We start from the raw sequence: 14252 nt of genomic DNA, 5'->3' as shown, positions 1-14252 counted from the left end.
GGACCGCTCGGATGATGTAAACTCTTAAGCGTTTGGTCTTGAGCCAATATACAACATGCTTCAATTTATGTGGCATCGTTTCGGTCGCGAAGGACTCCCACCGCGGCGCGCTGTCTGCGAGGCGCGCTGCAATTATTGGGCAATCACATTAGCCTTGTTTTCGACTTTGTCGTATGTCGTATATATTGCGAATTATGATTCGTACGTGTGTACAATAAGTTTTTATGAAGCCTGGCATCGTTAAGTCGATCGCTAAGTCCGTCCGTATTGTCTGTCGTGACACGCGCACCATTCGCAGATTCTTGGCCAAACTCGGAGATCGATTCGCTTCGGTAAAAGTTAAGCATATCGTCATAATCTGTCACAATATTTATTCCAATTTTTAGAATGAGACACGCCGGCGATTCGGTCTTAAAAATCCACATTTAAATATTAATTTTCCGACCCGGACTTCTCTGAATTTTTTTTTACATGTTACGACAATGAGATCCACATTAATTCATTGTATTTATTACGAACAATAGTTGCACATACATCGAACAACGGTCAAACTTGATTATATACTTTCTGACCTAAATTAGACTGTATTAATCCTATCTGACAATCAATTCATTTTTCTAACGTGCTCATTGTTATATCTATTTTTTCCTTTACCGATATCGTACATTCTGCTTCTTTAAAAAAAAAGTCGAGTAACGAATTGAGGATAGCGGGACTGAACGTCATCCCCCTCTTTTGAGGAAAACTAAAATTTCCCGTTAGAGAAGCTCTTTTTATGAAAACTAAAATACCGTGTTACTTCCCGTGTGTAAATTCCTTTTTATTCTCCGCGATAGGGATCCAGATATATTGTTCTCTTTTTACAAAAGCCGAATACGCGTGTACAACGTCGACAAGCAAATTTATTAGTAGACAGCGCGCCGGGCAAGATGTACGGATGCACCGTGGCTCTACCCTTTATCACACGATCTCGATCGCGATTCTCCGTATCTCGCGATTCCGTAAAAAGCCGCGGCCGGTACCTCGCCGGGATTTTCACAGATCCAATAAATTTCAAATAATCCCGCTTCTTATGGCCACTTAAGATTATTGACATTCGCCACGGCGACGTTTGAAACGCCCGACGCGTTTCCATAATCCGATTCAATTATAAAAACAGGACGTCCTCAAGAGGGTGCAAAGGAAGTTGGGGGAGGAGGGAGAGAGAGAAAGGGAGAATCGGATCAATTCCGCACGATCGCGCGAAGCGAATAGCTCATAATTTCATGCTCGTTATCCCGCCAGGAGAAGAACTTTGATTTATCAAAGGAAAACTTCGCGAGAAAAAGAAAAAAAAGATGATAATTAGTCAACTCGATAATCAACGTAGATTTCGTCGGTGATTTTATTCGCGTTAATTCAGTGACGTGGTATATGGATCGTTGACACGTGGGAATTAATTTAATAATTAATGACGTTTGTACCTCTCGCCGAACGCCGAACTCTCTCCCCTTTCTCGCTGCGACGAATTCTCGCAGCGACACCTCTAAACGAATATATTTAACGCATATGAATAAAAGATGGATTATTATGAAATCATCGGATATCCCTTCAGTCACAGATTACGTGACAACGCAAAGTTGATCCGGAGAGAAAGCTCCTCTAATTTCAATTTCAGTTTTAATCCTTTCTTGATTAACTCGTGAAGTTAATAAACCTGCGAGCGAGCCTAATTTGATACTAACGTATTGAACATTTCGGCCATTACGCGTTAAATAAAATTTCGGTTAAAATAAGAATCTAATTAAGACTTATATTGAAATACGTAACTCGATTAAGTGTATATTGACGTCGTCAAGCGACGGGGCCTCTTCCTTGTGCCAACGGCGTCATTGAGTCAACTCATGGGATTTTATGGAGCCTCATGGAGTATCAGGCCTCCGGTAATAATCCTACGGATCTAATGGCTTTAATTTAAAAGATCGTGCTCCAGCCTGACGTATATTGTCGGATCGCGACGAATTATGGGTTACGCTTCATACGCGGCACGTCTCGCCGTGAGATATCGCCAACGGTCGGGCAAATTAAAGGGATAAATAATAATAAAAGGAGAAAAAGAGAGAAAGAGAGAGATGGAAGAAAGAGAAAAATGAGAGAAGAATTTTGGTAATGTCGACCTACTCACTTTTTCATTTTCCGCGTTGAATGCGAGAGAATGCCATTCTATTGATGCCATAATTCTCAATTTTCTTTTATTTGTATAATTTTATATATATAACAAGTGTGACTATAAAGAAAATTTGACGGGTCAGTGTTTTATATTCTATATTGATCTTATTTTTATTAAATCGTACAGAATATTCAAAGTGACGATAAGACGTACTCTTTTTGATCTACTCTATTTTGTCATCTTTTTTTTTCAGAAGATACATAAAAATCCTTAGGAAATAAGAAAACTCCAGGAATTCATTTTTATTTTTCACAGAGATTATTTTATAAGTGTTTAAAATTATAAGCTTAAGAACACATATTCTTGTTGCTCCAGGCATTAATAAAGCGACTTTTTAATACAAAGTATAATGGAGCACCATAGGTCTCGATTTTACCTTAGAAATTACATGTACATTGAGAAACGTTGTACATGTATATTGAATATAAATACATATACCATTATAGGTATAGGTCATCGTGTACCAGGTATAGGTATATAAAAAAAAATTCTTTCCGGGAAAGTTATATATAGATGGAAGATTACTGTGTTATTGAAGCAAAAAAATATTTGAGAAAATAACATCTTTCTAAATAAGATCGCTGAGCGGAAAATAAGAAAATAAATAAGATCGCTGAACGGGGAAAATAAGAAAATAATCGATAAATATAATAAAATATGAAATTATTCGAGATACAATAAAAAAGCATAATAATAATAAACAAGATAAATTAATAAATGTGTTACTGACAATGAGACAAATCGATACATGGTACGTTGAATCACGCCGCGCATCGACCACGAGTTGAACGGATTAATTCTACAAATATAATTTTATAAAAATGTAAAATGTAAAAAACATAGGGTTTTTTCCTTTGTAAAATTATGTCGAGTCAATATCATCGAGTTGGCTCCGTCGAGGACTGCGAGATCATCATTCCGAAAAGGTATTAACATTATCTTTTTTTCCGGAGGTGGATATATCCCGTTTTAGAAAACCTCGTCTATCGATCTCGCCATTTGAAACAACGTCGAGCGGAAACCGCGGAACGAGCTCCTCGGATTTAAAAGACAACCTGATATACCTCACCCACTCGTAATCTTGTGACAACGTAGAGCAGTGTGGGAGTTTCAACATTATACCTCTCCTTACGTTACCCGCTTATTGTCATTCGGTTCGCCGCCATCGTTGACGGTCAACAGATCGATACAACGGCGGTCGGTTCCTTTGGAAAAACGAAATTCAAACGATGTAGATGTCGGTTACTGCTCGTCGATGTTACACGCCAGAATGCGCGATCGATCGATTCGGAATCTCAATGGACGGGTAAACGCTTCCTATTTTTAGCGGCCGAATGTCGCGCTGGATTTCAGGTCGAGCCGGCACGTTATCAAACTTCTCGCGCCACCTAATTGTCGCGCATACGGCGATGTGTGTCGGCTCTCTCTCTCTCTCTCTCTCTCTCTCGTTGCGGCTCTTATTACTCCTTCCTTTCCTTCGTTACTCCCTCGTTACGGGAATATGCTTAACGATTTGAAACTGGACCCCTTATCCCCATCCGGAAATAAGATTGGATTTCTTGCCGTTTGGAATGATCCGTTTATTATCCTGCGAATACGATAAACTGGTATCGATATCTCGATAATCAATTTCTACATTTATTTTATATTTTATTGGTCGACGATTATATTCAATAAGTCTGTTATTATTGCGTGCCGAGTTTCGCGTGGCTCATTACTTAACAGAATTTGTACGCTGATATTTCACGATAGAATTGACAATCGATTTTGATAGAGACCTTGCGCTAAACCGGAATGCGGGAAAGACGGCGCATCGAGTCACTCCACCGCAATCAATTCTGTTCAATTACACAAATGTCGCATTTGCAAATTCTGCATTGGCGCAGCTCAATCGCGCCCAATTGTCAGACGCAACAAAATTCTGTTGTTGCCCTCCCCGTGTACTCGTTACGGTACGTCATTAACGTCCGTTAGCTGATGGTTTTCAAAATTACGCCATCCCCTCTGACGTCTCGTCACGATTATATATATATATATATATATTATATAAGATTCGCGTGTCAATATGTCTCCGGCCGTATCCGAACGTCGATACCAGGCTGATGATTCACATCTACGAATCGCGGGGAGAAGACGACGAGACGTCCATCCCTCCCTAGCCCTATATTCTCATTCCGCACTTACGCTCCGGCGAGCGGAAATACCTCGAGCATCGAAATAAACCGTCGAAGGGTTTCAATCACTTGGTCGTACGAATTCATACATATTTGGATAACAAAGTTCGGGAAAACCCGAATGATGCGGCTAAAATACTTGGACCTTGTTCGTTGTTTCCGTAAGCAATAAATTACGCGGTATTTATTACAGGTACGTTCAATTCTCGATGAGAGAATTCTCAATTGAGAATTCAAAATTACTGAAATTATACATTTGCTTCGTGCGGTATAACTCTCTACGGCTCTGCCCGCGTCTCGTATAATCCTTGGTATAATCTGTACGTATAGCGAAAAAAAAAACGTGCCGACGGTGATTATTTATGTCCGAGAAGGACGGGGAGGCATACGAATAAACTCGTTGAAACAAAGAGTAAGGTATTAACGACGCGATTAATACCGTCGAGAGTATTTTTCCGCGGTATTGTGATTTCCGCGTTTAAGCTCTCGGAACGGCACCGGATTCGGGCGCTGAGCAAGGTAGAAGAATATAATATACGTCATAAAGGTTCCGTAATTTAAATAAATCACACGAATAACACACTGTTCAAGAATTGAGAACGTGCAACGTCCTAAATGACACGGAAAATACATATATATATGATAAAGAAAGTATCGATCTCTCGAATATATTACGAGAAAACATATAAACCTGTCCCGCATCTGAAAAAATCAATTCTTTTAATTCTGCCCTCTAACGTTTGCAGATTTTTGTCATTTAAAATGTATGAGTTTTTGAGGAAAAAAGCCTGACTCGAAATAATACTATATTTATTGATCTTTTTTTCCGTTCTCCACATTAATTTTTTTTATTTTATGTTCTCTTCATATTGCTGGGCTTGATGACCAGCGAAAGCTCGCGGATTAAACGTCCTCACGGCCGTTTCTACGCGCGCGTGCACGTCGTAAACGGTATTGTTAGTCCGTCGCATCTTGGCGGCGTTATCGACAATGCCCGATGCACATGCAGCATCCGCTTTAGTGGCGCGATGCACGCGCCGCTCTGCAGCATCATCCCCAACGGCCCTGTCCTACCGCCATCGCGTATTTTTAGCGGTAACGTACAAAGTGAAGCCCGATCTCTCCCTTTCTCTCTGGTTTTTTAGCGCGACACGCTTCTAACGATATTCCCCACCCTCCCCGCGAAGAAATGCAAAACCGATGCAAACTAGATGTAGAGAGTCCCCTGCCATACTTGCTCGCTATTTCGAACCAGGTCGGGGTCAAACTAGAAGAATGCGAAATTTTTACAGTTCGTCCCTTCTCCTCTCCCTCCTTTTTTAGAGAAATATACATTCACATACATGTTTCAAATACATGATATATCAGACGAAATTGTATCTTTTACCAGCTTATATCTGCATGATTTATATTTATCTATGCAAGGATTTTTTTCTTTTCTCTCTCTCTCTCTCTCTCTCTCTCTCTCTCTCTCTTTCTATCGGAGAACAAAAATAGCCTTCATGATGAGGCTGTAACACTTTCGAAATGAGAAAGTGTTAAAGCTGAAAATTTTAATATTTAATAGTTTCCCAAATAGGAAATTATACGAAATTTCTGCATTTTAATACAGCACAATGATATAATATAGCATAATAACATACATTTTTCAATATCGATAGAAACATTCCATATGTGATGGTAAGATCGTCCCTATACTGGCATTCGAGTAAATGCATTAGACAACAACTAACTTTCGGAGAACTGTTATAAACGACTATCACGCAAAGAGTAGACTGCGTCACATTTCCATTACGAATCTATACCGCTATTTTATGTCCGGCAGGTTTTACTTGATGGGCAAAGAAGTAATGGGAAGAACGAGGAGAATTCATGGGCGTTTCGGAATCCGAAGGAGAGAACATGGGCGCGGACCATTTGTTTCACTCGATTCTAAAATACGGATTGCCACGCGACGATAAAAGAACTCGCTCGAGAAGCGTCGTTAAGATCGAGCCCTTTTTCGCGCGGGCGTTAAGATCGACGAGATTAGAGACGTACGACTCGTCTGGGAGAGATGAACGGCACCACACCGTTACGATTGCGACGTGCACTTGCTCGCGAAAATTCACCATAGGACGCCCGATATTCCACGAGTGCACCTGTCGGCAGCACGCCGCAAAAAACAGGTACGCCAAACGGAATCGACGGGAAGTCACTCCGGCGGCGGATCGCGAACGTCGAATATTTCACATCGCTGGGCGATCGGTTGTAAAACATCGTGTCCGGGGTTTTTTTTCCTATCCTAGCCTGTGTGCCCTAGCTCTTTTTCATCGGATTCGAAAAAAGCAGGTTTCCGAAAATTCTTTTATCGAATCGACATCTCGCTCGCGTTCTATATTGTTAACGTTACGCCGATTTAGTCATTAAATTTCGTTACATCGATTGTGAAATTATATTCTCCAATCTCCACGTATTATGGAGTTTTTAATCGAATCGAAGCCTCGAAAAAAAAAAGTTCGGACTTTTCCGTCACTATATTGTTAACAGAATCACACACGGTAGGATTTTGACCTCTGACAATGATTCTCGTTAATCTCACTGGCAGATCCTGTTCTCTGATTGAATTTTATTCTCTGAAAACTGTTCTCTCTCTCTCTCTCTCTCTCTCTCTCTCTCTCTCTCTCTCTAATATATATAAGACAGATTTAATTAATTTATATAATTTAATTTTATATAAAGTGAAATCCGAATGTGTGAAAGTAGCCTGATAACCAAAGGTACAACAATACATAGTAGTTAAGCAATTAAATCAAAGGCGAGAGCCTATCTACGCGAAAGCTGACGAAATTAAATGTTACAGAGCCAGATAATTTAAAAACCGCCAAGTCGAGCGCCAAGTTTACTCGCTAATTAATTTTGGGAATGCGAACCTGTAACGAGCAACATCTAATCTGAAAGTCTCGCAAGGCACGGAAAAAAACCATGTCGAAGAGAACTCCGTGTTTACAGTGTTTATACGTGAAGGGAAAAAGCTCTGATACAGAATGTTTTGCTCACTATTAAATTTCAGACCCTCATCTACTGGTCCGCCTTGTTTATGTTAAACAAGATTGTGCGCCACAGAGGATTAATCAAACTTGATTGTACATCCCGGGGGGGGGAGAGGACGTCTTGCCTGTATTAAGATTGGACGATCAACGAACTACGCGCGGATGCACTATACGTGGTGTGTCGTGAATACTTGGGGAAAAATCAGCGTGCGTCTGAAAGAGAGAGAAAGGAAGAGAAGGGGTGAAAGAGAGATGAAAAAGGGAGAGAGAGAGAGAGAGAGAGTTACAGCATTCTCGATTGAAGCAATCCGGACCGCTACGTCAACAGTTTTTACGAGCTCGAGTTCAATTAACCACGCACGTGACACACAGACATACATGGCAGGCAAGGAACGAATGCTAAATATTTTCGACTCCGTTATTTTACGTTTTTCTTTATGTACGGTTGCCATCGAACCCAGACAGACCTTTTCGTTTTGGCATACGCGTGTAATATACGAGAGAGCACAAGGTGAAATTAATTATCCAATAAAGCAGAATTAAGGTCCACGTTACTATTATTATAAAAATCAAGTTTTTCCGTTGCAATACTAATCGAAAGATCGAATCGTCCTGAGATTCAGATCGGTGGAAAAGATATCAAGCCGTAAGTGCTCTTCGTTATCTTGCGTAAAGTCTGCGTCCACCTCCGCCCGTTAATTAAAAACCGTCCTTCCGTCCGTCCGAACGTCCCGTCGTTTCCCGGACCAGAGATCGCTCGCCGGTGATATTTTTATCGCCTCGGGATAGAGAGACAGCCGGCAAGAGGGACGCGAAGCGGGACAGAGTGAAAAACTGCTACGTACTTATAAATCCTCAAACTCTCCCGGTTCTCCGACGCGGAGTCGCGGCGATTCCATCCGTCTCGTCGCTCGTGTCTATAGCTATAGGAACGATCGCATCGCTATCGCGGAACGCTTCGTCAACCCGAGACTTGACGACCTACGTGAGAAACGGCACAGAAAACCCGCGTGAATCCCCCGTGTGTGATATACGTGTGTATAGGTATATGCGCGCGCGGGTGTAACGCTCGACTCGCCGCCGATCATTGCACGCACCGCGGGCGCCGCGGAATCGAGAACGGAAAATCGATCGGCTCGCGGTGTGTGTGTGTGTGTGTGTGTGCGTTGCGTGCGTACGTATGCGGGTGCGTGTGCATTTGCATTTGCACCGAACGTCCGAGGGACGACGTTGCGAGTCATCGCCGAGGAACGGCACTCACGCCGCCGCGCCAGAAAGCCAGTGGTAAGAAGGCAGAGCGATTCGCCTATCTCGCGCTTGCGAAAGAATACCGAGAGATTAGATAAATTGACTGAAATATTGCCGGCGATTCGTTTCTCCGCTAACGTCGCGTATATCCACGTTTGTGCGTAACGTCGAGCTTGCACGAAACACGGGGGAAGGCGGGTCGAGCAAGGTGAGCTAGAGGAAAGATCGGAAAGCGGGGAAAAAAACCAGGGAAGAGAGAGAATCAGATAGAAACGAGCCTCTCACTCGGCCCCTAAATTAACTCTCCCCTGAATTAACTCCCTTAAAAATTAACTCTCCTGAAAACTAACTCTGAGTTTCAGAGGAAAATCCTCTCTGAATTAATTATTCCCTCTGAATAAGGTTAAAGTATCTCGCTCGTTATTTTTCAAACTTGCCTGCCCGTTAACTTGGCGTAAAAAAAAAGTTTGTCGCTGAACCGGGAATGCGCGAAGCTGGAGAGAGTCAAACAGCGAATTATCCTTACATTTTCTCAAAGTAAATAAGCAGCTCAAGGAAGATAAGCAGCGTTTTTCCTGACACGATTCCGGCTCTCGTTCCCATATCCGGGATGATTTACACGCGAGGCCAAAGGGCAGACGCAACAGAGCAGCAGGAAATCGCGCGTTCGCTTACCTCCACTCTCGTCTCTCTCGTCGAAAGCTGAAGCAAATAACTCGCCACCTGACTCGGCTCGCTGCTAGCTCCGCATAAATTCGACATCGTATAACGGACGTGCGTCGAAGCGGAGTCACGTTTCGAGCTTAATTGTGGAACGGAGAAGGCGGCGAGACTCACAAGAGCCGGAGTCACGTCGACCGAGTCCGACGGGAAACTACTTCGGGAAAAACACATACGAGGTCACGACGTCTCTCGCGGAGACGGGAGGAGGCACCGGGAGAACAGTCGCGATAATTAAACGCGCCGATAATTAATCTCGAGAGAAACTAAATCAGGCTCTCTCGAAAGATCTCCCTCACGCGTTCCGGACGGGGGAAAGGGGAACTCGTCGGAGAAGACTCGAGCGGCGATCGCGGGGGAACCCCACAAAGATTCAAACTTCCGTTCTCCGCCGACGCGCGGGTTCCGGCGACGCGGCGCACGCACCGGCTGCGAGAACAACCGTCACCAGCGCGCGTTCGTCCGCCCGATCATCCCGTATCCCGTCCCCGCGCGTACACCAGCCTCGCCTCGGGAAGTCGAGATCGGGGAGATCGTTTTCCACGTCGTCCGGACACGCGCCTACTACCCGCCGAGCACGAGCGGGAATTCGAACAACGAACGGACGGCGATGACGCGCGTCGCGTCGCGCCGCGCCGCGCCGCACCGACGATCAATCGGGAGGCAGACCCGACGGACGCGGCCGAGCGTCGACGAGGAGTTAGGCGGCCCACGTTTCCATCACCGCGGGTGCACGGAGAGCGGCCGATATTCTCGCGCGCGCCGTTTACCTCCTTCTCTGTCTCTCTCTCTCTCTCGCGAGTCTCGGTAAGCGAACCCTGAAGGGCCTGAAGAGTCTCTCTCCGCCCCTGGCGCGTGGACGTGCTCGCCTTCGGCCCCGTCGGTCTCGACGCTACGTCGCCGATATCGGCCTCGCGGGCGAGGGGGAGGCGCCTGAAGGGGGAGGGCGACTCGGAAACATCGCCCGCGCGAGCGCGAAGACTCCGCGCTCCGCGACGACGTTGCTCCCTCGCGCGCGATCGTTTTTCTCTCTACCCGTATACCCGCGCGCATGGGTCGCGGCTCGCGCGAGGAATATCGCGCCGTGGTATCGGGGCGGCCAGGCGGGCGGATCGATTTGTCGACTCGCGTGCGCCTATTCTCCTCGACGTCGCTTCGCGAGGAGAGCGAGGATCCTCCGCGACGCGAGCGATCCGCCGCCGTCGCGCGTCGTCGTTACCTTACTCGCGCGCTCCACTTTCTCATCTTTACACCGCCACCTCCGTCGTCGTCGCCTTCGCCGTCGCCTCCGTTCTTCCAGTTGCTTCGTACATCTCACCGACCTCTCTCAACCGTCTCTCCGAAAGGGAGGGAGAGCGAGAGAGACAGCCGCTCTCGCGCGTCGCGCGGTCGCCCGCCACCACCACCACCACCGGTGATAATTACCTTTTTGTCGCGTCGCGTTCAAGGCATACACCGGTCACTGTATTTTAAGGCACGGTGCACTACCGACGTCCGCGATCCTCGGGGGGCCCGCGAAACTAGCCGCGATAATCCGGAAGCCGCGAGCGCGGAGTCACGCACACACACGGCACGCGGGGTGTACCGAGTACCGAGGAGGGTGGCCGAGCACTGAACGACCAGATGGCGCTCGCGCCCGCGCGCCACCCCTATCGTCGGGTCGGAACCACCGCGCCGCGCCGCCCCCTACCGCCCCCTACTACCGCGAATCTCCTCGCTTCGCCCCTGGTAGGATTTCTTCGTCGCCGCGTCCTCGGGAGAGGGGGCGCTCCACACCGTCCCCGATTCTACCCCATGGGCGCCGACAGAAGTTTTCGCGGGGGGGAGGGGACCACGTGCGCGCGATTTTCTTCGGAGATATTTTTAAATATTTTATCACTACCGTTGAAATCCCAGGCTTTTCCTCGCCGTCGCGCCCGTTCCAAGGAGCTTTATGGAAAAAATTCGTTCGGGGATGTTTTTAAAGAAGAATTTTAAGTATACATCGAGTGAAAAATAATGACTTTCTCGTGCTGTTGACCTCGACGCTACTTAAAATCGCGCTGTGCAATTTCGTCGCGTCGAAATGTGTCAGCGTAATTGACGTAAATGTAAGACTGCCGAAAATAAAAAGGATCTCCGGCGTCAAAGTTACATTGACTACGTTTACACGACGGTCCGGTTTTACAACTACTGTATACTGTCCCATCCAAATTTTTTCTTATCATAATGATGTTAATGACTTAAATAATGTAATCCTATTTTATATTTTAAACATTTGAATCAGTCTCTCTTGATGTAAATATATATGTACTAGAAATTGTAGTTTAAGTATCAAAGGAAGCTTCTATTTAAATGATATTACGATCGAAAGAAGAGAAATTTTTGATTGGATATATATTATAGTACACGATAGTTACTAAACCCAATTAATGATGGCCGTGTAACAGAGCTCATTGAGGGACCGCCGTATCGCTCGGCAAATATCGCGCGGATCAGACTTACGCGGTGCAAGTAAGACGATGTTTATCTATTTTTTTTTTAAGTACAGATAACAGGATAGGGGTAACGCAATCTAAAGTTTACGCGGATCTAAAGTTAGACTCTTATCGACGCTTCTATTTATAGCATTTTGCGTCCCGCGCGTTATTCTTTTAGATTCGTGGCTCGTTTGGAGGAGCAAGTATTTTTTTAAATGAATCAATAAATGTAAGCGAAGCTAATGTTTACGAGATATACGTATAGCGACGACGCGACGCTGCAATTTCGCTCTATCGCTCTGTCCAGAGTGGAAGGAACGGCGCGAAGGTCACGCGATAAAATTTGCACCACGCATGGCCAGCCGAGTATATAATACGCGCGTATATATCCGTTTTCCAGATTATTTTTCGCTCGATTTTTCGAGCTCTCTTCCGTGTACTTTGCATACCGATATTGATTGCCCAGGATATTTTCTGCGCGTACTTCAGCGATACATCCGTTCGCGGGAATATAATAACTCGTGTGCCAATTGAGAAAAACAGAGGACGCGCAATGTACAAACATCGTTTATTTTTATATACAAATTTTGCGTCGCATTCGTATCTTTTACATATGTAATCATTTGGTGATGATATCTTGATTACCGGAACTTATGCCGTATCTTCTCTATCCACGTAATGTTTTTATTTATGTATGACTTGAATTTTTGTTTATATTGTTACGTTTGCCTGGACCTTTCTTATCTTTGCGCAGACATCTCGAGATCGGTAACGGAAACAAAATTGTGCTTCGGGATCGAGGTCCTCCTTGCGTTTCTCAGACGCAGTTTGCATGCGTTTCATCGAGCGACTCTTCAATTTTCGAGTCGTTACAACGAGGGCGGAGGGAGACGTAACGACAGAAATAACATTGGTTTCCATGCGCGACGAGTATATTTTCAGTAAAAATAAATTAGCAACGCGCGGATGCGCTGCACGCCGCACTTGCGGCAAAAATCGATAATTCGGGGTAACATTTCCGAAATTGCAGTCATTCGCACGTCACAAATTATGTTTTTGCTTATGAATGATACAATTTCAAAGTAATAACCTCGCAATTATAATCGAGCTATTATATAATATTGGGAATGGAATATGACAGCGTGACAAAACAGCTTCTATATACAATATTCAGCACTTTATTAGAGTCTTCATTGAAATAATTGAAATATAAAATAAAACGCGGAAATATATATATAAAATCTTGGGCATATATTATCGATAATTATCTTATATATTTTTACAGATATAGCAATTTTATTTTTTAAAATATTCTTTATTTACGATATTATGTAGATGAAACGTCAATTTTCAGTTATGAAAATTTCAAACAATCGTCAAAATTTATAATATAAAATAAAAAGAATAATAATGTTCAATAATAATTTCATTAATTTCTAATTTCTTTAATAATTGTATAAAAGATAATCTTCAACATTGATATTTATAATTTGTTAGAGGGATATCAATAATTCAATTTTATATTTAAATACGATTTTATAGAATATACCATAAGGTCATTACGTTATTCATTAAATGTAATCTCAAAACCTTAAAGTCACCTCATTATTTTTAAATCGAAGTTATTCAACATATATTATATATGAGATAGTTTATTATTACTTACTTTTGGCGTTATAAATGCTCTTCGTCATTTAATTTGACTACATTTATTTATTTTATACATTCGAAACATCTTCCGCTACTGCTCGCTATACGTGCTTCATGCATATTCTGTAAAAAAAAAAAAAAGAGGTTATGTTTATGATAACACATAAAAGCTCATTCAAACGGATTGCGCATCGATGTAACGTAGGTTCACGCTGCACCTGACAGAGCCGGGTGTTCCAACCTATTGGTATAAACTTTACTAATAGTTAAATCATATGTCTATCCTTGTTTAATTTGAAAACAAGGAAAAACAAAGACACATATGATTTAACGGTTAGTTTACCAACAGGTTGGAACGACCAGCCCTTTTGTTGAAATATCTTTATGTTAATATTATTATTTAAATTAAAAATATGTTGTTATTTTTTTATTTTTTATTTTTTGAAATTGAATGAAATTAAACGTCATACCTTTAAATTTCCTTGGGCGACCTCGACAGTTGGCATAATTGCTCACTGCGCTGATCCGTGTGAACTGAACGGTGTGAACAAGTGGTTCGCGCTTTACGATCCGGTCCGGCGCGTCACAAAACTCATCCAGAAGGAAGTGTTTCAATCTGTCTGCTGTCGAGTCGAGTGGCATACGTGTTGGCATGTTTTGTAATTCGTACAGGCATAACGAGTCGGAGTTTTTCGTCACCGCGATGCGTCAGACGCGCTACGATCGTCCACAGTGATAAATGTCAGGTTACTTAACGAAT

General features: G+C 43.6%; 1 protein-coding gene across 17 annotated transcripts in view; it reads right to left on the bottom strand.

Moving 5' to 3' along the window:
* Positions 1-14108, bottom strand: part of LOC143893877 (uncharacterized) — a 42732-nt gene extending 28624 nt beyond the window's left edge. For 4 of the 17 annotated variants that reach the window (XM_077399733.1, XM_077399764.1, XM_077399726.1 and 1 more), the window contains exon 1: positions 9339-9951. In XM_077399733.1, the coding sequence (XP_077255859.1) occupies positions 9339-9557 (219 nt within the window). In that variant the 5' untranslated portion in view covers positions 9558-9951. Of the gene's footprint in view, positions 1-9338; positions 10010-10602; positions 10775-10808; positions 10998-13508; positions 13616-13962 lie in introns of those variants that run through there. The other 13 variants (XM_077399702.1, XM_077399741.1, XM_077399751.1 and 10 more) reach the window with 10 other exon arrangements.
* Between the last annotated feature and the right edge of the window lie 144 nt (positions 14109-14252).

The sequence above is a fragment of the Temnothorax americanus genome, unplaced genomic scaffold (assembly GCF_048541705.1).
Source record: "Temnothorax americanus isolate GAGA-0224 unplaced genomic scaffold, ASM4854170v1 Scaffold1, whole genome shotgun sequence".
Lineage (NCBI taxonomy): Eukaryota > Metazoa > Arthropoda > Insecta > Hymenoptera > Formicidae > Temnothorax > Temnothorax americanus.
Note: the sequence above shows the minus strand (reverse complement) of the source record. Positions and strands in the feature narration are given on the sequence as shown.